This window comes from Simochromis diagramma, unplaced genomic scaffold, assembly GCF_900408965.1.
Source record: "Simochromis diagramma unplaced genomic scaffold, fSimDia1.1 OVJJ01000419.1, whole genome shotgun sequence".
NCBI classification, from domain to species: Eukaryota; Metazoa; Chordata; class Actinopteri; order Cichliformes; family Cichlidae; genus Simochromis; species Simochromis diagramma.
Window position 1 is genome coordinate 1,119,565 of NW_024387244.1, and position 20,953 is coordinate 1,140,517.

General features: G+C 45.7%; 2 protein-coding genes and 1 long non-coding RNA gene across 3 annotated transcripts; 2 read left to right on the forward strand and 1 right to left on the reverse strand.

The window, feature by feature from the left end:
• The first annotated feature begins 468 nt into the window (after positions 1-468).
• LOC120747170 lies at positions 469-9,725 on the forward strand. The gene is made up of 2 exons (XM_040052838.1): positions 469-2,242; positions 5,530-9,725. The coding sequence occupies exons 1-2, from the start codon at positions 1,133-1,135 to the stop codon at positions 6,457-6,459; spliced, it is 2,040 nt and encodes a 679-aa protein (XP_039908772.1). The 5' UTR covers positions 469-1,132; the 3' UTR covers positions 6,460-9,725.
• A 1,541-nt stretch (positions 9,726-11,266) lies between these two features.
• Positions 11,267-20,000, reverse strand: mydgf (myeloid-derived growth factor). Its single transcript, XM_040052902.1, has 6 exons — positions 19,771-20,000; positions 17,573-17,623; positions 17,412-17,473; positions 16,894-16,975; positions 14,122-14,194; positions 11,267-12,777 (listed from the first exon to the last, which is right to left on the reverse strand). The coding sequence occupies exons 1-6, from the start codon at positions 19,930-19,932 to the stop codon at positions 12,698-12,700; spliced, it is 510 nt and encodes a 169-aa protein (XP_039908836.1). The 5' UTR covers positions 19,933-20,000; the 3' UTR covers positions 11,267-12,697.
• Positions 11,446-14,737, forward strand: LOC120747202. The gene is made up of 2 exons (XR_005699066.1): positions 11,446-11,558; positions 14,484-14,737. It is a non-coding gene; the product is annotated as an uncharacterized LOC120747202 (long non-coding RNA).
• Positions 20,001-20,953: the final 953 nt, after the last annotated feature.

The following is a 20,953-nucleotide window of genomic DNA, read 5'->3' on the forward strand; positions in this document are numbered from 1 at the left end:
GGTAGAAAATAAAAACAAGAAAACAACTGGGATGTAACGTGACACTATTTGCTGACAGTTACAATAAGCTGGGGAGAGCCGAGCCACAGGCAGGCTGTTGTTTGTAGCCAGGCAGCTTATAGTTTCTGTCAAACCGCTGCTGATCTCAGATCTTGAAGGTCGCAATTATGTGCCCCCCTACCCCCCCGCCTCCTACTATTCCTGCTTCATCCCTTTCTGCTGTTATCCTCCTCTTTTCCTTTAAACCCCCTCTGGTGTCCTAAGCAGCATTTAATTGTGAAGGGCTGAGCCGAGGAAGGAGTAATCAGATGAGAACGGAGGCAGGGGGAATCACGTGGGCACACATTCACTAAAGGGGGATTAATAACACTGGCGTCTTGATTGAACTTCGGCTGCTCTCCCTGGCAAATTGGAGGTGGGGCAAGGGGAGAAAAATAGTGACACGGCGAGAGGAGGGAAAGAGACGAGAGTTGTAAAGACGAGGACGATCGGAGGTTCTCAGATGAGAGCAGCAGGGAGAGGAGACACAGATGAGGAGAGAAGAGGGAAACAGAGAAAGGGAGTTAGAGCAGTGAGAGGGAGTGGGAGGAAGAAAGAGCGAGGAGAGGAGGCAGTGCAGCGCAGTGCGGGGGGGAGAGAGACAGGAAGGGAGAGAGAGAGATGTAGAGACAGGAAGCCTCCACTGCCACTGAGCCAGTGAGATGCAGGCAGGCAGAGAGAGACGACAGAGGGAGAGAGAGGCCCTCGGCATCTCCACGACTGGCCCAGCGAGGGGGCGAGGGGCTCAAGAGCACTACAGCGGAGAGAAGAGTGGGAGGGGAAGCTGAAACTGAGGGAAAAGAAGAAGGGCGATACAATCAGAAGCAGGCTTCGCCAGGAAAAAGGGGAGTGGGGTGAGTGGGACTAGAGCCGAGGAGGGAAAAAGCAGATAAAAGTTTTGGAGACGGAGTAAGAGAGGGGAGAGGGAAGGGGGGGACGAGACTGAACATCAGAGCGGATAAAGCCCGTTAATGGCAAAGGTAGGAGGAGATTCGTGGAAGAAGAGGAGGAAGCTCTCGGTGTCTCAGGAGTCCTCCCGTTCCCCTTTTACTTCGTCTTCATTCTGCCAGGCTGCCGGACATCATCCATCACCATGTTCTCTGACAGCAGGGCTCCGGCGCCTGGGGAGCAGAAAGGCTTCAAGTCCCACACCCCTCACTTCATCCCGTGGCTGCGCAATAGCTTGAAGCCTCACCAGAGCAGCGACCTGGGGCTCAACGGACCGTACAAATCCAACTCAGAGACCCGAAACAACCTGACCCCGCTGGAGAGAGCCAAGGGGATCGGCTTTTTCTCCATCCAGGGGAAGGACCGCGGAAAAAAGGCTGAACTTCGGTGCAATGGGGTGGGGAAGGCGAGGATGCTGCCAGTTGCGCTGAGGGGGCACCACATCCTGCCAGGGAGCCTGGGGAAGCAGAGGGAGGACAGTCCTGCCAGGTGGAACCGGACTAAAGAGCTTGGCACAGACCGCAACGCACAGACCAGCCCAGGGGAGGGGCCGCAGGGACCAGCCAACAGCTCCTCCGCTGCTCAGGGCAACCACACCTTTGTTAGGAAGCACAGCAGCCACCTGAGCCCCCATCAGTCGCAGAGTGACAGCAGTAGCAACTCAGTGAAGAAATACGGGCCACTGCTTGGACCTCCTGCTGCTCCTGTTGCTGCGCTGCTCTCTGAGGAGCCAAACTTTAACGTGCCTGTTGTTATGTGTATGGAGGGCAAAGAGGGGAAGGTGTGGGACTGCGCCAGCCACACCACCCACCGTCAGAGAGACCACCGTTCATCCAGCTGGCTGAACTATGACACTCAGGGACTAATAGAGAGGCAGCGTGGATTCAGCTCCAACTTCAGCTACACCAGTAAACACAGCAGGAGCTCCCAGAGCCAACGAGACCTGACAGCGCTGCGGGAGCCACCTGTGGAGGATCTAAACGGAGTTATCTTCTCCACCGAGGTTCCTCACAGGGGGCTCAGCAGTATGACAGCTCTACAAGGCCCCGAGAAACCCAGACCGAGCTCAGAGCGCACCGCTTTCCTGGCTCAGAACCAGACGTGGGCCCAGCACAGACCAAAGAGCGAAGGGGAGTCACAGAGGAAAGAGGCCGGCTGCAGGAGGAAGGTGGTGCGAAACCAAATTAAACGGGTGGTGGTCAACCTGGAGCAGGTTCTCAAAGCCCTGAGGGATGTTCATCAGGAAATGAAAGAGGTAACATGACATATTTTTCTCGACTATGACTAAAAAAATGAGATGAAAGCTTTTTCAGTGTCAGATTCAGCCACGTCACCCTCTCAATCATCACATTTCACTCGAGCGACTGAGAAATCCAAACAAAACAGGACAGAAAAGTTACTGCGTCCTTTCACATTCATTTTCTGAAAGTGTTCATGCTCGAGGGCCTGTGCACTGACGAATAACAAGCCGGTCTCCAAATGCACGTCCTCAGCAAGAATTTGCCATGCATTAAACAGTCAGCAGCACGGCTTGCATGAATGCAGCACCAAAATTTCCCAAATTTCCTCTGTCGTCTGTCTGCACGCTTCAGCTCGAGTCGTGTGCACAGTTTCATAAAGGTGAATGAGACACTAGTCATGCCCCATTTGCCTGATGCGTTCAGAGGTTGTTGAGATGAAGGATCTCTCCCTCCACTCGCTCTTCTTATGGACAGATGTGCTCCAGGCACAGCTGGATTGCGTCCGACGCTTTTTATAATCCATTTATGTCTGAGTTTCTCTGCCTCACACAGTAAAAGTGACACATAAATCTTGCCTCTTGCCATTTGATCTGCCTCTGTGGGGTCACAGCTAAACCCGAGGTAGTAACCTCATCATCCTGGCTGTGAGCTTTATTAATAAAACCCCAACGACTGCACACACAAAGAAGGGAAAGAGGGGGGCGAGTAAGCAGACACTGAAATAGAAAAGTCCCAAATTTTCACAACAGAGACAACAGATGAAAAGGGAGATAAGGTACCAGAGAAGACTGGTCGCATATTTATTCCAAAGCCGTGTTTTTTATTCCGCTGCATGAGCAGCAAACCTCAGCTTTGTTTAATATTCATCACGGCTACGAAAAGAAATTAGTGGAGGCCTTTGTCTGAAGCTAAACAAATATTACACTAAAGATCTCTCTCACACACTGGAGGAGGAAAAGACATCACAAAAGTGGGCTTGCACTTGAAAATGATAGCGATCCTCTGCTGAGGCGCTTTGACAGATCAAAAAACTGAACTATGACTCAGAACTTCAAGAGAAACAACAACAGAATTGAACTTAAAGAGATAAACGCAACTTAAATAACGGCGCGCCACAACAAACGTCTCTCGGCACTCATCAGGAGGACCTGCAGGGTCAACCCCCCCACACTGCTTCTAACAAACACCCTTGGGGGAAGCACATGAAAACCAGGGTCCTCTGCACTTTTATCTCATCTGATTTCTGACATTAACGAGCAGCACCTGCCCAGAGTCACTGGATGTGCATATACACGCTGTACTTCAAAGCAATATGAAATGCCTCGCTCAAACAGCTCCAGCATTAAAAAAAAGACAGAGAGAGACAAATCAGGTCATCCACTGACATCAGCAAGGATATTGAACACGGCGAACAAAACAATCCAGCACGGACCGAGGATTTATCTGTGCACATTGAGCAGGTGGCGTGATGGGTCAAGCATTTTCCCCAGAGTAATTTCCTCCAATCTCTTCCATCTATGTATGGCTGTGTGTGTGGCTGTTTCTTCTAGTCTTGTTGTGTGGGTTGTGTGTGTGGATGCTCTGCACGCACTTGGATACATGCGCGTGTGCCTCGTCTGATTTTTACTAAACTGGCAGGACAAATCTGATTTGTTTTACCAGACTGAGCTGCGCTGCTTTAACTTAGTTCTGTTTGTTATGAAACATTTATTTGAGGTTTGCAGGAATTCATCTTTGTACAGCTCTGTTAAGCTCCTGCCAGTGTCTTAATTTTGGATGAGATCTGAGGTCTGTGGCAGATTTGACGCTGCGCTTGGGATCACTGGCCCCTCGCGTGATTCGATTTCAGCCAAGCTGTAGCTGTCGGACAGATGGCCTCACATTTACTCAAGAATACTTTGGTATACGGAGGAGTTCACAGTGGACTCAATGACTGCAAGGTGCCCAGATCTGCAAAACCAAAATCATCACCCTGCCACCACCGTGCTGACAGATGGTAGAGGGGTTGGTGCACCATGGGCAAACATCTCCACTTTGGTTTTGTCTGTCCAAAGAAATTTGTTCCCGGAGTTTTGTGGTAACATGCTAGCTGAGGCCTGTAGGCTCTGAGAAGTAGCTCTTGGGTTCTTTGCAGTTTCTCTGAGCATTGCACAGTCTGACCTCTGCTTCCGGAAAGATTGGAGCATTGTGTTCGACACATATAGAAGTGCTATATGTGCATATTTATAGAGGTGCTCAAACTTGCTGATGATAAAATAATGACGTGTATATGAGACGTACTGGCTGCTATTTACCTCTTAATTCCTGAGGAAGCAGAAACGGCGGCGTTAGCGTTTCACACCCTGGTGGATTACGGGATCAAGCTGATAAGCATTTAAACACAGTTTCCCAGCTGAAATGCAGATCTTTGTGGAATTATGAATCTTTCCCCTTCTTCCCTTCGCTTCAGCGCTGCTGTCCAGGCAAAGAATATTTCCTCTTGTCAGCTAACTGAGGAAATGATCAAATTTAAGCCAATAGTTGTTAAGTGTGATTTGTTAAAATATCTATCATACATAATGCCAAATATTAACTGTTTCCAGCTGCACTCAAATTTGTGCTGCTATCGAGAGATTTGCTTTAGGAGTTTGACTCTTGGTGGTCAATTATGCAGAATTTATGGAGAAGAAAAAGCAGCAATTTGCAGATGGAAGTGTTATTTTTCTAGTGTGTTATTATCTCTATAATAAATTATGTATTGCAGCACTTTTATAAAACGAGTGACTCACAAGAGACAGGTTAAACAGAGCATGGTGCTACACTGATAGCGTTAAAGTGAAAATGCAGCTCGTGGTGTTTTTGATTAAACCCTCTCTGCCCGGTAACAGAGGCTTTCTGACAACGCTCAAAAACTCTTTGAGTTTAGTCTAAGATTACTCTGATGACATCACCATGACATCATCTGTTTTCACAGGCTGTTACTCACTGCCAGAGGTGAACCGATCTGTATAAGGAAACAATGGAGAGCTCTGTTCTCAATCTCTTTTCATTCAGCACACACAGCTGGACCAGCAGCCAAGCAGAGGGGCAACTCCCAAAAAGCTCAGTGTTTTACTCTGTGTGTGCAACCTTTGATCAGTCTGCTAATATGTGTTTCTCTAAAGGGGAACCTCGCCATCAGGTCCTGCATCCTCTTTCTTGGAGCAGTGGCACCAAAACCCAAAGCAAACAAAAACTATAGAAGACATTTTTCAATCACAGAAACTGGAGGAAAACTTCACTTACTGACTCTATCTTTATCTGTCAATCGTGTATTTTCTAGGTGGTGCAGCAGATTGACCATCTAACATCAACCATTGATCTGAATGAGGAGGAGGAGGAGGAGGAGGAGGAGGAGGAGGGAGCTGGAAGAGAAAGCACCAAACCTCCCAGCGACAGCAGCTACAGTTCAGGCTCGAGCTCCAGTGAAACAACTGTGGGCTTCACACATCAGAGGCTGTCAGAGCCTGCAAACCAGCCAGAAACTGTGTATTTATCTGGCACCCTGAGGGGAGAGCATCATAGCAGGAGCCAGTCTCCACCCAATGTGCAGCTGCGCCCGCTAACCTCTGGACTTTTATCGGAGAGGAGTCGGACTCTTCACCTCACCAGTAGTGTTGGGGCCTCACCCAAACACGGCGGGAAGCTGCCATACCCCAGTAACCTCACGACCCACGACCACACTCGCTCCCCCCAAAGAAGCCTCCCTGCTCGGCCTCCAACTCCTGGTCTTTCCCCTCTAACGGTAAACTTCCATCTCCCCAGTAGCTCTGGTTCTCAGCCTCACTCCCCTGGGGCTACCTCCTCCATCAGGATCAGCCCCATCTCACCTCCCTCTCCCCTGTCTTCAAAGGCTAACCCACCCCCTGCTCTTAGCCCGTCTGTCATCATCCAGACCAAAGTGGGGTCTTATCAGACCACACAAAGCGATCTCCCATCTGCTGGGCCGCTCTCTCCATCGTCCAACCTGCTGCCGTCTGCCAGCTGCCCACCCACCGACTCAGAGACTGAAACCGGGTTCGCCGCTAACACGGAGAGGCGAGCATCCTCAGCGGGACCGTCACACGTATGCGCCGCAGCACAAGGCCACAGAGGTCGCAAGCCTCCACCTTACCCACATCACAGACTCTCTGAAAACACAAAGAAAGTGAAGGAGCCCCGCAAAGCTCCTCCGTACCCTGAGAAAAGAAGGCTGCTCTCGACCACAGTGTGAGACAATGCAGCAGGAGAGGGGGGCTGATCGAATGGAGCCATATTCACAGCACCAGCCACAAGTCTGCAAGAGTGGAGAGTGATTTAAGGCTTGCCAAGCTGAGCTGAGACCAAGTTTCCAAGGTGACAAGGCGCAGACGCAACTTGGGGTGAGTATGTCAGGAGGAACAGCTTGCTTCTGCTAATGTCCTCTTACTCTCTCCTTCTATACAAACCTCTCGGGTTCACACACTGAACATACAGAGGGCATCGTAACATCTGCCTGGTTAACTGCTCTGGTAACAAGAGCCTCTATACAGATGTTCACTTTGCACTGCAGATCTCAGACTCCCACCGACTGCACAGTTAAAGGGCAAGGGACTGAAAAGGCCTAATTAGAGAGAAATTGCAATTATTGCAAAATGACAAGGCAAAGCAAGAAGTGATTACCTTAGTGCACTTCAGCCCATGCAGCCAAAGAGGTCCACTCACATGTATCAGCATCGTCTGAGGTGGATAATTGCTGTCTCACTGCAGCTCGGGCTACCTTGGCTTGCAGTGTTAAAGAGCATATGCGGGGGAAGTGAGGTCAGAGATCTGTGACAGAGCTAGAGACAAGAAAACGTGTCATAATATGAAAAACTTTGCAAGAAAGTGCCCGAGCCCAGTGTCCCTGCTCCGACTGGGTCACCAGCCTAGCACTGGGGTGCGCGTCAGGGGAGACAGGGGGCAGCTGGCCATTCGTTGTACCCTTCACCGGGCCCCTGGTGATACAAAAATCCCATCTCCTTTGCTGCCTCTGGCTTGACCGACCCAGCCACAATCTCCATCTGTTCCCCTCCAAATGTCAGGAGATGCAGAGAGAGAGAAATAGGGGGCAGGTGCGAGAGAGCAAAGAGAGAAAAGCAGACACGGGAATGCCAGCCGGATTAACTACATAAACACAGCACAGCAAATCGATGGCTCATTCATTTAGGTCAGCTTATGTTGTCCTCTCTGAAATGTTGCTTTGGGTTATTTCAGCTGGCTCTTTATTTTTCTCAAAGAATAAAGCTGAGGTTATTTTATATTCTCTCTCATGACCAACAGCCCGATAAAAAGAGCCTGTTTCTCAATAGAGAGACCTAATGGTTACTGCCTGTGCCACTCAGAGGTTACATCTTCAGCAGACGTCTAGTTTCAGTCTTTGTACAAAGACTCAGCTATTTACCCCAAATAGGTAAACACTGTGGATTTTTAAAGGTTCCTTAGGACAACAGGAGTGCATTTTATATATATATATATATATATTATATATATATATATATATTAGTGCTGTCAGCGTTAATCTTGTTAAAATGACGTTAACGCCATAACCGGATTAACGCAGCAAATCTTCGACAGCGAGTTAACGCGAATCGCCCCGTGCTTGGGGCTGGACGGTGCTAGCGCGTTAACGTTAGCGCGGTTCCTCAGCCTCACAAACAGCTAGGAATGAATAACCACTGGTGCTCCAGAGAGCGCTTCCATCACCAGCATGGTATATGTGGGATTATGTTCATAATGAATATCACACAGTGATACTCTGTGACTCATTCAAGCATTTTTAGGCAAATTTTGAGATAGTTTTATTAGTAATTAGTCATTTTTGTGCAGATCTATCCCTCAGAGGTGTCTACCATCATGCTACAAGTGCAGTGCTTACATGCTTAAAGCTGGAGCGCCAACATGACGCTCAGAAAGAATCACATCCTGAGTGTAATCTGCTAACCTGTTAACTTTAAGGACTAAAACCTTATGTGCAGCTGAGGTCAGTGGAGATCTTGTTAGTGTTGCAGGTAAACTGAATGGTTTTCCTAATAATGAGAAGTCCACACTAAAAAAAAATGCCACACTACAGCTGTGCAAAAACAAAACAAGTTTTCAAGTAATGAAAGTGCAGTCCTGTGGAAAAACTACATACATCCTTACTGCTTCCATAGGAACTGAGAAGCTGCGCTGCAGCCAGGTGCTGCTAATTAAATGCATTTGATCAACTGATCATAAGCAGAAGTTTTAGCAGTTTGCAGGTCTGAAGCATTCAGGTGTGTGTTAACTCGATGCCCAGGAGGAAATACACCAGCAGTGATCTAAGAAAAGCAATTCTTGCTGCCGATCAATCTGAAAAAGGTCATAAGTCCGTTTTCAAACAATCTGGTCCATCATTCTGCCGTGAGAAAGATTATTCACAAGTGGGAAACATTCAAGACAGCTGCCAGTCGTACCAGAAGTGAACATCCCAGCAAATCGACCCCAATGTCATCCTGTGCAGTGGTCAGGGAAATTGAAACAAACCCAAAGACTGCATGCCAATCCCTACGGGCCTCCATTAGCACCTTAAAGTTCATGACAATACATTTAGAAAGCAAAGTTGCACAAACCACAGACCACAAGGTTGGCCTTTGCCACTGGACTATGAGTGGTGATGAAGGCTGAGGCAGAGTACGGTGGAAGCAAAATAGCCTTCCAACTGCAACACAAATCACACTGTCTAATATTCTATTTCTAATTAAATATTATATATTTTAATCCTAATTAGCGCCATTATGAAAACACTCCAAACCCCATGTACAGGAATTCCCCGCACTCATGTGACCCATGGCCTCTACTGGACCCCCGGGGAAACATCTGCACACACAGACAGGCGAGTAATCTCATCTCCACAAGCAAGTTTTACTCAACAGTAGACCTTATTTGGTGCCAGTGTCTTTGAACATACAAGACCAAAAAGGAAATGCTCGACAATAACGCACAGCACCACGTTTGCGGGAAACCAAACGCAGCACGCCAGCTGTCGAGCACAGTGGTGGAGGCGTGATGATTTGGGTTCGTTTTGCAGCCACAGAAACTGGACACTTTACAGTTATTGAGTCGAACACAAACAGCAGCGGCTTGGCTGAAATATGTTCATGCAACAGAAAAAGCACAAATCTCCAACAGAATAGCTGCAAAGGTGCTGCAGCGACCGAGTGTTATCCAGACCTCACCGGGACCTTGTTCCTGCAAACCTCAGTTCCTGCAACGCTGTAAAGACCAGCGGGCCAAGATTCCTGCGCAACGATGTGGAAGACTGATAAAGTCGTACAGAAAACAATTCAAGTTATTGCTGCTAAAGGTGGCTGCAGAACCACACTGATTTGCTTTTGGTCAAACATCTCTTAACCTCCTAAGTCCCGAACTCTTTCATGGCAGCATTTTTAATTTCTCTTTGATATTTGGGCACGTTGGGACCTGATGAATGTAAAAACAAAGGATTTCCAGATTTTTGTTTCTGAGAGAAATGAGATCCACATAGGAGGACATTCGTTTTAAATTTCAGTAGAACAGTGGCAGTATAATGTCCTCGTAAATGGATATCAGGCCCTTGTGGAGCAAAATGTATTATTTTGGTCTAGACAACCCAAAATGTGATGTCCACATATGTGGACGCAGGTCCTAGGAGGTAAAGGCAACAAGTGTACAAGCTTTGTTTTAAGGGGTCACAAGAAGATGGCAAACATCCTCCTGAAGCCAAGAAAGTTGTACCCCTCAACCCACAACTTTCTGTCAATTAGTAATTAAATCGCATGAATTTAATTTTGCTCCATGTTTCTCTCCTGTCGGCCGGCACGCCCTCTTGCAGTGGCTTTGTGAACCATTACAGTGTGTCTGCACCACATTTGAACAGTTAGAGGTATTTCAGTCTGGACAGCAGCGGGGTGGCAGGGTGGGGGGTTCTGATCAAAGCTCTTTAATTGACGTCATCATAATCTAGAGTGTATTAATTCTTTGTGATGGTTGTACTGTAAAGGGAGAAGTTGAAAGTAAACATCTGTACCGCTGCCAGATGGTAAACAGCAGCGATATGTGTTCAGGGTTTGCATGACAGCATCGAGGCAGCTCCGAGTCCCATAGACGGAGTGAAATGATGATAATCAAAGAGCTACTGTGCAACAGAGACCTATTACTCGATGGAACAACCAACTCGAGAACAAAGTGTCTCATTTTCTCCCCCTGCAAGGCCACAAAACTAGAAACGAGAGTCTGAAAATGTCCCCGCTTTGCTATAAGATGCTTTAATTACAAATAAGAGCCTCTGTGGGAGTTTCATCGCACAGCTTGTTGTGATCTTAGCTCTGCCACACTTGAGATTTTCAGATGTTTCATAGTCACGGCTGTAAAAGCAGCGCTAAACGTGCTGGTTACAGTTCTGACGCTACGCTTCAAACAAACTTGCGCCGATATGCCGACAATCTAGATTACAGATTTTTCTCTTTGGCTTAACATAAAATGAATAAATCCCCACCAACTTTCTATCTCTATAAACCCATAAAGATCAGAGCTCTATAGATTCCCATTTGTGCCTGTGGATTTAGAAGAGCCTCGCTCCAAAGCTTTTCTCCCAGAAATAAAGAAGAAACAATAGAAGCTCTTTATCTCATGGCAACATTTATCTGAGGACAATATATGTTAATTTCCTACGCCAGCAGAATACATTTTAAAACAACATTTCTTATAATGCTTATTTTAATTGCAAGTTTTGCTCGGGGCCTCAGATGTCCTGTACACTGTATTTATGCTGCTTATAAACGGAGTCTAAATTAGGGATGCATTAGTGCTGCTACTAAAATCACTGTTGTTCTGGATGGGATATGATGGGGTATAAAAATGCTTTCCACCGTGTTTACTGTTGCCCAGCTTTGACAGTGCTCCGAATATTTATTGTCTCAATGCTGGCACTCAAATCTTTCCTCTTTTTATGTTTACCCTCTAACAAGCTGTGGGAGCTTCAGTGAGATCATGACTGACATTAACAAGACACAAACATTGAGTTATCTCCAGAAAATGTCTTTATTGAGACGCCCATCACATTTCATCATGAATCAGAAGAATCAACAAGTAGAAAAAGAAAACGCACAAAATAAGTAACATTGGGTTTGTTTGTTTTCAAATCTGTCACGCCAGGATCTGGAGGCGATTATTTCCAGACGACGCATCGACATCAGCGGTGACAACGAGGAAAAGGGGAAACGCTCCTGCTAAGCATTTCCTCAGTTCCTTAGGATCACCTCCGGACGGACGGGGGAAACCGATCCCGGGCCAAACAAGGCAGAGAGATAACAGGTAACACAACCACACAATCAAATCAGCAAAATCCTCAAATCTGAAATCAATCGTCCTCTGGAGACTGGCGTGGATCTGAGAGGGCTGGATCAATGACGGGGGGATAAAGGTTCTCGCAACATAAGAGAACAGGGAGAGTCACGAGGGGGGGGGGACGAAATAATGAAGTCCTTGTGAAACCTGCACATTATCCTCGCTGATCCACACATGTGGCACCGAAAGATGAAAGTAAAGGGTTCAAGGAGGACTCCGAGATACCTGCTGGCATCTCTTTTGCCTCGCGTGTTATCATCCAAACGTCTGTGCATGCCCTACATTTTAGTATTCTGTGGTTAACAATGTAACTGAAAACTTGTTGCAATAAACTCAAATTAGATCCATTTTTAATGGGAATTTGTTTGAGAAAGATTTGAAGACATAAGTGGGAATACACGTGTCCTCTTAACATGTTTAAAAGCTGCTATCTGCTGCATTATGGCTTCAGGCAAAAGCACAAAACAAAGATTTATCACAAGAAGAAGTGATTGGTGATTGCTGGGGATCAAATGTGGTGCTTACAATCATCTGGAACGGATAAACAGAGAGAGATGAAGACAGAATGAGGCAGTTCGCTCAACGGCGGCTCAGAGCAGAGCCAGACAGGGGAAATTGTTTATGTGCGCGCAGTGACGATATTGGGGAATACTCACTTTTCTCTCGGGATTACATAAGATGGATAAATCCTTCCCTAGTCTAAATATGTTATCTATACTCCACAAAGCCCCCAGACATCCTCTATACAATCACAGACATCCCCAGTGTATCAGGACACAATTCTTTGTAAATCTTGTAGCATAAGAAAAATAACTATGGAAGCACTTTATCTCAGAGCAAGCATTTTGTTGTTGTTGTTGTTGTTGTTTACTCAGCTGATCCCTTTTGTCCTGTGTAGCTCCGATCCACTATAGCAACAAAGTATCAGGTAACTTTTGTAGCGACACAAAGTGCTGTCAGGGCAGTATCCAGTTTATCCTTCTTCAATTTTTAGTTGTAACTCAGGAAGAAATCCATCCTTCATCGATCACTGAGGGAAAAGCAGAGGCTCGAGTCGGAGCTCGTCGGGATGCTCTGATTGGTCAAAGCGCTTCACTTCTGACCGGCTACAGCTCGTCTTTTCGTGTCCGTCCAATCACGGTCAGTTTGGAGAGTTGAGCGCTGAACTTTCCATCCCTGTGGGTCACTTGAGGTTAAAAAAAAAAGAGGAAATGCATGAAATGCTGCCACAGATGACGACAGAGCAAAAACAATCATTCAGCTGCAAACAAAGCACAAGGAGAACAACAGGACATCACGTCTGTAGGTTTGATGAGCTCCACCTGCAGGTGAGCTGGTGTAAATGAGACATGCCTGCTACCTGCAGGCAGTGAGCCCAACAGCAACGTTGCTGATCCTGTTAAAGACCTCGCACACAAACAGCATCTTTATCTTTTATGTATTTGAAAAAGTCTATATTTCAGCATTTTTCAGACATGCACTAAAGAAATGCTCATTTGCTTTTTCGAAGAGTGGAAAGAAAAAAAACCCATGAATCTCGTGTCTGTTTATTATACGCAGAGCTAGAAACCGCAGCGTGGCGAGCTTAGCTTACAAAGAATGCAAATGATAATTTAACCTTTATTACACTGGGGAAGATATTTATACAGGAACTAAACAACAAGCAGTTCCCATAAAGCAGGGGTGGGCAATTCATTTCCCCAAGGGGCCACAGCTTATTGGTGCGGCCCTACACAACAGTCCCAGCGTATCATGTGGCCCCTTGGGAAAATTAATTGCCCACCTTTACTCTAAAAGCTTAAACATGATCAGTTATTTTGTACTTTGATGGAGTCGTACATTAAAATACATTTTTGGATTCAGGGGCTGAACAGTTGATGCATGTTGTAGCTGTTAGCTTATAAACAAATGTAAAGGAAAATGTGTAATAAGTGGACTTCAAGCGATTTAATTAAAGCCTTACAAATTAAGAGCCTAACCATAACCTTAAAACACGTCCCAGCCTAAAATAAAACAGCACTTATAATAAATCACCAGCTGTAACACTCACTGCCTCCATGTGGCACAAACATAAGGACATGTCAGCATGTCTTTATCTGCACGTCTGAGCTCAGTTGCTCTCCTTTCCTATAGATGCTAAAGGCTACTCGTAGGTTTGTAATTAATACGCTCTCCACTGTTAAGCAGTCTATCAAAACAAACCCAGACTGCAAGTGTTTTCCAGCATCTGTAACTGTAGCGTTTAATATGCTGAAAAAGACACAGGAAATTGCTGGTCGGCTCGACTCGTCAAATCCTGCTAATCACAGTCTGGAGCCTCGGTTTGCGCGGAAACGGAATAACAAGAAATAATGCTACAGGGACAAATGACAACCCACTCACAGCTGGAGCATATGCTTTAGAGGGAAATCAGCAGGGTACTTGCAGCGTGATGGAGAGGGAGGGAGGCAGACGGAGAGAAAGAGCAAGAGATTGATGTGACAAGCAGAGGGAGTTGATTGAACACTCGGAAACACAATAAATTTCTCACCTGTTGATTCTCCGATGGTGAATTCTTCTGGCTTCAAAGGCACGTCACTCTGTCCTCCTGCTGCCGACTGAGACTGGAAACGCAAACAGCAGCCACGATGAAGACGAGGAGGAGGAGAGCAGGGGAAGAGAGACAAAAAAGAAACAATGAAACAGAGAGGGAAACAGGATGAGAGGCGGCACAGATGACAACAATTTTGTTTGGAACAGACGGGCCGGGACAGTAGGAGGACGTGACGGCAAGGTCAAGGAAATGCTGCGCGGGGGTGGCAGGTGTGTTTGTTTGTGCGTGCAAAGTTATTTCGGTCTCATCATTCAGGGAAGTTGTGTTTTTTTCCCTGTGTGTTCGTCTTTGGCTTGCAGGGCACGGAGCTGAGCGGGAGGAGGAAACATGCGCTCGCACTAATGACAGAAAGTGTCAGGACTGTCCTTGCTGTGGGAAGGAGGCGTGTCGAGGTGCGCTCCACTTCACAGACGACCACATCAGACAGGCAGACCGCGCAAAGTGGCTGAGCTCAGACCGGGCGCGGACATTAACCTTCCACGAGACATTAAAGCGCACAGACTCGATTCAGAGTGTGACGTCAAGAAGAAATAAAGTTTTCGTGCTACTTTGACTCACTCGACTTGTGTTAGTTTGTCAAGGGCACATTATGGGTTTGTTGTATACAAGTGGAGGGAAGATGATATGTCCAACCCACCCATGTCCAGCTTATGGTCGGGTACATTCTGCTACTCGGGTGACAAATCCAAGTCCTCGAGCTACAAAATCCCGCAGCTGCAACTTTATCGACTTTGTGTCTGGGGGCACGCCTTATGTAACGGGCGCCATCGTTGTAGTAAAGCAACATATTATGCATTCGCTTTTCATTGATTTCTAAGTAGAGGGACCCAGTGCCGCCCCTTTTTGCAGAAGGCTCGTGTGCCAACATTTAAAGTTGAGCAGTTAATCAAACATATTTGATAGGTGATAAATCACAGAACACTGCAAAACATTATCTGCTTCCAGCTTTTCAAATGTGAGAACTGGCAGCTTTGCTGTATTTTATAATCACTGAAAAATTAACCGTGAAATGCTTCGGACAGCCATTCGATCACACCGAGGAACTTGAAGACGTACTCTTGGGCTGCGAGATGGAAGTTTTTAAAATACTTTTCAGATATTATGAACTAAATGAATATTAAAATGGTAAGCTGCTGCTTCTTTCTCTTTGAGTCCGATTAGACAAAAGTCTGAAGGCAGCTCATCCTGTTCACAAATCATTAAATGTCAGACTTACAATAATCCTCGTTCGTGCGGAGACGTGACACACTCTGACATTTACATATCCAGGAACGAGGCGCAAGCGTCATTATCAAACTGTTTAATTAAATACAGCTCTGAGATTTTTTCTCTATTTGTCGCACGAGACGAGATAAAAGTGCAGATGGCGACAGCTGTGACGATCTTACAGCCCCTACGTGCTGGAGAAAAAGCGTATAAGAAGCTGCTGCACACAAACGTCTGCCTCAGATTTGGTCCCAGAGGCTGATGAATGTGTTGCTGGTATAAAGGTGGATGTTTTATTATTTGCAGGCTATGCAGAAATGCTCATCAACAGAGTTTCGCCTTGTTTTTCCTGACAACTGTGCTGATGAAGCTTTAATCTCTGCACCGAAGGGGCGCCTGGAACAGCGAGGCAATGCAAAGCAGAAAGTTTTTGTTTGTCCTGTCAAACCAACCGCAGAACTGTGAGGGGTTATGATGTGTTGCACCGACAGTATCCCAACTACGCTGCACAGGTTGTGGTGCAGTTTGACTACCAACAGGCAAACTTCAGTGCAAGGAAGAAAGACCTGCACTGAACCGCTGGCTTTAAGCGTGACTCATCTTGAATTTGAAAAAGAAACCAGATGAATCCAAGCTGAATGAGCTTACAGTGCTTTCATGTGATGTCAGGAAAATGAATCCCTGACTGGAGATATTCACGTGTCTGAGAAACCTCTGGCGCTTTAGACAGAAACACAGCGAACATGACGGCAGAAACTCTCGGTGCAAATTCATGATTGGCAGGAGATTTGGTGCAGCGTCTGCATTACTGCGGATGGTGCCTGGGCTCCGGCTCGGAGAGGCGATGAGGAGCTTAGAATCAAGCTGACATCGTACGGAGCCAGCTGAGGTGGTTCGGCCATTTGATTAGGACGCCTCCTAGGTGAAGTGTTTTGGGCATGTCCATCAGTGAGGATAGCCCTCTAATATGCTGTTAGGCTGTAACCATTAGTTACCATCTATGCAGGCTGGGCTAGATTAGTGAAAGAGGTTATTTATTAGTAGTACTTCTGACAGAAAGTCAGTGGAGCGCTGTTCTGGAATCAGCTAACACGGTGTTGTTCTGCTTTGGGCCATGAGAGGATGGACGCGGGACTCCTTGTGGACATCATTCAATAGTTTGCATCTTCAAGGACCAGCCCGAAAAACAGTGAACCAACCACACACCTGCAGGCGAACTCCAGCCAGCTTTTTAAAGAATCATGTGGAATATTTATCGGCAGTGTCCACAGCAAGTATGATCCTGGTTTTAAAAGCATCACTGAAGGACAGCCCTCCTCTGGAAATGGGATCAGCCCACTGACAGTAATAAATAACAAACTCAGCAGCACAAAGAAACAAAACCCAGCAATCACAGTTTTTCAGCTTTGTCCATGCTGAGCACTGGGATAATTTGACAACTCAAAAACAAATGAATGAACACAGGCCCACTAAAAGCTCAGCTAACAGTTTCTTTGTACTTACATACGCGTTGACATACTCGATTTTGGTTCCCTTCAGTTCAGCTTTGAACTGAGTGAAAAACAGGTACGACTTCCCCTGAGGCCTGGCGGGAATGAAAAGGAAATATTTGCTGTCAGTGTCACGCGTTTGCATAAATTCATTTCAATCAGAGGTTAGAAGTTTGCTGTGTTGTTTCCCCTTCTAGTCTCTACCGCCACTGTCACGATTAAGCAAAATCAATGAGGTGACTCAGCAGACGCACACATTAGCGGTGAGGGTGCTCTTAGCATCGGGGTCACCGAACTGAAGAAGAGTACCTCCGCGGGCTGCTCATTGGCCTGTGAGTGTTGTCCTGGTATAACTGCAGTTACGGGGACCTAAATCTGGTTACACAATCACAACACGGGGGCCCGACTTCCTTATGGGGACATTTTAGGGTGAAGGCAGGCTTTAAAGTTAAGGTGAGGTAAGCAGTAGTTGTGCAGCCTCCATTAAGCCAATGCAAGTCAGTGCAGCGTCCTCTAAAATCTGTGTCTCACCTCCACACAGAGCAGGAGAACAGTCTGTTGTCATCAGTCAGGCCCACACTCATCAGCCATTGCTGCGTTACAGAAAAAAGGGACGATATTTTAGCATAAAGACCGCAGTAATCAGTGATGTGAGGCTGGAGACGCACAGTGAGAGAGGGGGAGGCGCTCACCTCGTTGGTTCCTCCTTGAGAGGCGTACGTGAAAGAGCATTCATACTCCCCCTGCAGATGGAGAATGAAACCAGGTGTTAGAGCCACGTTTTGGATTTACCTACAAAACTTTCCTGTAAAACGAGAAACTCTTTGTTCCACTGATCTCACTCAGGTTTCAGTTTAACCTTACATAGAAACAAAGACAGAATACGGTTGCATGTAAACTCACATCCTTTCCAATAATACCCTGAACACTAACACTTTACTCTTTAGGAGGAACCCAAGAAGCTCTGTTCTGTCTGTGCATCGGAGGTTAGCGAGGGTGGTCTCTGCCAGACGGCTCCCCTAAGAAAAGCCCAGAAACTATTTCTTTATTTTGTACTGAGGTCTCAAAACCTTTCTTAATGCTAGAGCGTGTCAGATGTTGTTTATGGGGGAAAGAGTTGAGCCAGATTAAAAAAGCCATAAGAAATTACCGCTGGTCTTTTTGGTTTTGGATGTTTCTTTTGCTTGTTGATCATCATTTAAAAGAACGCCATTTAAAGTCTGGTCTACGTGACCTGGTACAGATGTTGAGAATTAGCCTGGATACTGCTAAAAAAACAATTTCTCTCTATTCAGATTTCAGCGTAGCACGACAGACACGCCCGTGGTTATTTTCTGCCACATTAGTAACAGCTTTCACCAGTTTCAGCTTGAATAGTTCATTCATATTAAGCTTTTCAGCATCACGTAGACTGAATGGCTCCGTAACGTAGTGGTTAACATAGTCACCTAACGTATAAAAAGGCCCTTGGTTTGATACCAGGAGGAATCACAAACTGTTTGGGGTTGGCTCGGGAATCTGGTAAATCCAATGTGTACTGAGCCAACCTGAAAGTAGTTTTAAATATATTTAATTGGTCCTGAAATGAGCTAAATGAGCTAAACAGGGCTTCCTGATGTGGAGATAAGATGTGCATGAAGCTTTAGAAAATGTGAATGAGGGCAATAATGTTGGACATCTAACTGCAACATTTCCTACTGATGAAGGCCTTCCTCTGGACCATTCATACTATACTAAAGTAATTAAGTAACAGATTGAAAAAATGAAATGAAAGAAAAATTCCAGTTTTTTCACTTTGTAGTACAGAATTCGTTTACACCTTTATTTCTTAAATCTCGCTGACAGATTCCTCTCATTTACTACAGCAGCATTTGTCTATTACGTAGAAAGAAATGAGAGGTAAGGTTGTATTTGCACTTTTTTTTCTTATATTCAGATATCTGTGGGAATAAATGTGCAGCTAATCTTCGGTCCACTGACAGAGAAGGGGAATTCCACTGCTCTGGACTCTGGACACTTGAGATTAAAGTGGGCTGTCTGTGGCCAACGACGCAGAGGGAGTCTGACATTCCTGGTTTAGAGCATGAAAGTGAGTCAGAGTCACACCTCTGCCATCGACAACGAGGAAATAACAAATAATAAGTCAAGCTACAGCTGGACGAGTCAGCGAGTTTCTTTTTCTAGTTAAAGAAATAATCTAATGTAACAGCTTGTAAGATGACTTTGACTTTTTTAAACTGCGACTCTGCAAACACCTCCCACGTCAGAATATTAGAGACACGTAATGGTTCTCTTTGTCACCGCTGAAGCTATCAGGGACACCTGAGCTTTACCTGCTGTGACCAATGACAAGTCAGCTTTTCTTTGATTAATCAAACAAGAAAAACATTAATTCATTAAATAATTAGTTCGATCGTTAGTTTAACAATCAGACAAAAGTTGTTTTTACAATTTAAAGTGAGCAGTCTTTAAGTTAAAAGAAAAGAAACTCTCAACCAATCAAAAGCGCCATTGTGACAGCGACGTGTCAGCCCCTCACTGGCTGTGTCGTCATCAGACAGCGACTAAAGCTGCCCAGCAGATTGTAGTTTTTGTCTTTTGTTGTTTATAACATCGATTATTTCCGACTGTAATAAGAGAAGCAGACCTCAGCTGCTCAATGATAATTAATTTATCTATTAATATGTTAATAACTGACTGATAAATCACATTGGAGTGGGTTACAGTGAGCTGCGCGGGGAATTTACTTGAATTCAAATTTAATCCACGTAAAATTAAATTTTACGATTCAGGATTTATCGGTAGCTCCGTGTTTCCCTGCACGAGGGCTCGTTTTAAAGCGGGAGATTTACAGCGAGAAATAAAGACACCGCTCGGCGGAGGCACTTACGATGCCCTCGGAGAAGGTGTGCACGACTCCTCCCGGTTTCACGTTGAACTCCACCGTCTTCGCCTGCTCCTCGGACGCCTCCGCCGGGACACGCGCTGCAATCAGCGCGAGCGCAAACAGAAACGCCAGATTACCGGCGCAGGTGTTACTTTGACGAGCCATGTTTTCCTCCTCTGACCTGCAGCTGGTGCGAGCAGCGCCTCCGGTGTCCCGTCCACTGTGAGTGTCGTCACACCCCACGTCACGAACGCTGTAAAACAGAAACAAAAGGGCTACGAGTAACATCACCGCGCGTGACTGACAGATAATAATAATAATAATAATAATAATAATAATAATAATAATAATAATAACTGTGTTAAATGTTGACTGAATAAAGTTACTTTAATGGAGACGCTGACCGTGTTGGCCACACGGTGTCGCTGTAGTTTAACCAATTTTACACAGTACTTTATGTTTAAGGGATACTAAGGGTATTATTATTATTATTATTATTATTATTATTTAAGCACGAAGAAATAATTTAATTTTAGCATTTTATTTTACTTGTTGTTATTATATAAGTGATGTAACAAAATAGAGATAAATAACAGAGAGATAAGAGGTGTGAAAGAGTTTCTATATTTGTCCTTGTGGCAGTAGAGATAATTCAGTCTGTTAGGAAATGTGCTCTGCTGTCTGTCCCGTAAGTGTTGCAGGGGGTGGTCAAAATGACTGAAGAGTCTCCACCACACCTGCAAAGGAGTCCAGTTTGCAGCCCATCACAGAGTGGGCCTTCATCAGCTTATTGGTGCTTGTGTGTGTCTAGAGCTCAGATGAAGCTCCCCCGGCAGACCACAGCAAAGTATGCCGTGATCACCACAAACTGAGTGGCAGAAAATGATCACTGAATGATCTCAGCCTCCTCAGACAAGAGAGGCTGCTCATCCCCCATCGTGCAGCCGGTGTGCTGCTCTTCCATTTAAGCCTGTTCTTATTTATATGCTAATTTGTAGCATTACGCCACTACAACCTTTTTAATTCGACACTCTGCTGCATTTATCTGCCAGTTTACAAATTCTTTGTACAAATTGATTGAAATCCTGGAAGGCAAAATAGTTAAGCCTGCAGTATGTCATCTATAATTTTTACAAAGGGGTCATTAGTTGGTGCGATCATTGGTAAAATGTCTGACGCTCTGATG

Bases quoted from the DNA above. Each gene is read 5' to 3' on its own strand.
- LOC120747170 (XM_040052838.1), top strand. From the start codon at position 1,133: ATGTTCTCTGACAGCAGGGCTCCGGCGCCTGGGGAGCAGAAAGGCTTC. The intron at 2,243-5,529 runs GTAACATGACAT...TGTATTTTCTAG, and splicing joins TTCATCAGGAAATGAAAGAG to GTGGTGCAGCAGATTGACCA.
- mydgf (XM_040052902.1), bottom strand. From the start codon at position 19,932: ATGGCTCGTCAAAGTAACACCTGCGCCGGTAATCTGGCGTTTCTGTTT. The intron at 16,976-17,411 runs GTGAGACACAGA...CATTCCCGCCAG, and splicing joins TTCTCCTGCTCTGTGTGGAG to GCCTCAGGGGAAGTCGTACC. The intron at 14,195-16,893 runs GTAAGTACAAAG...TTGCGTTTCCAG, and splicing joins TCGAGTATGTCAACGCGTAT to TCTCAGTCGGCAGCAGGAGG.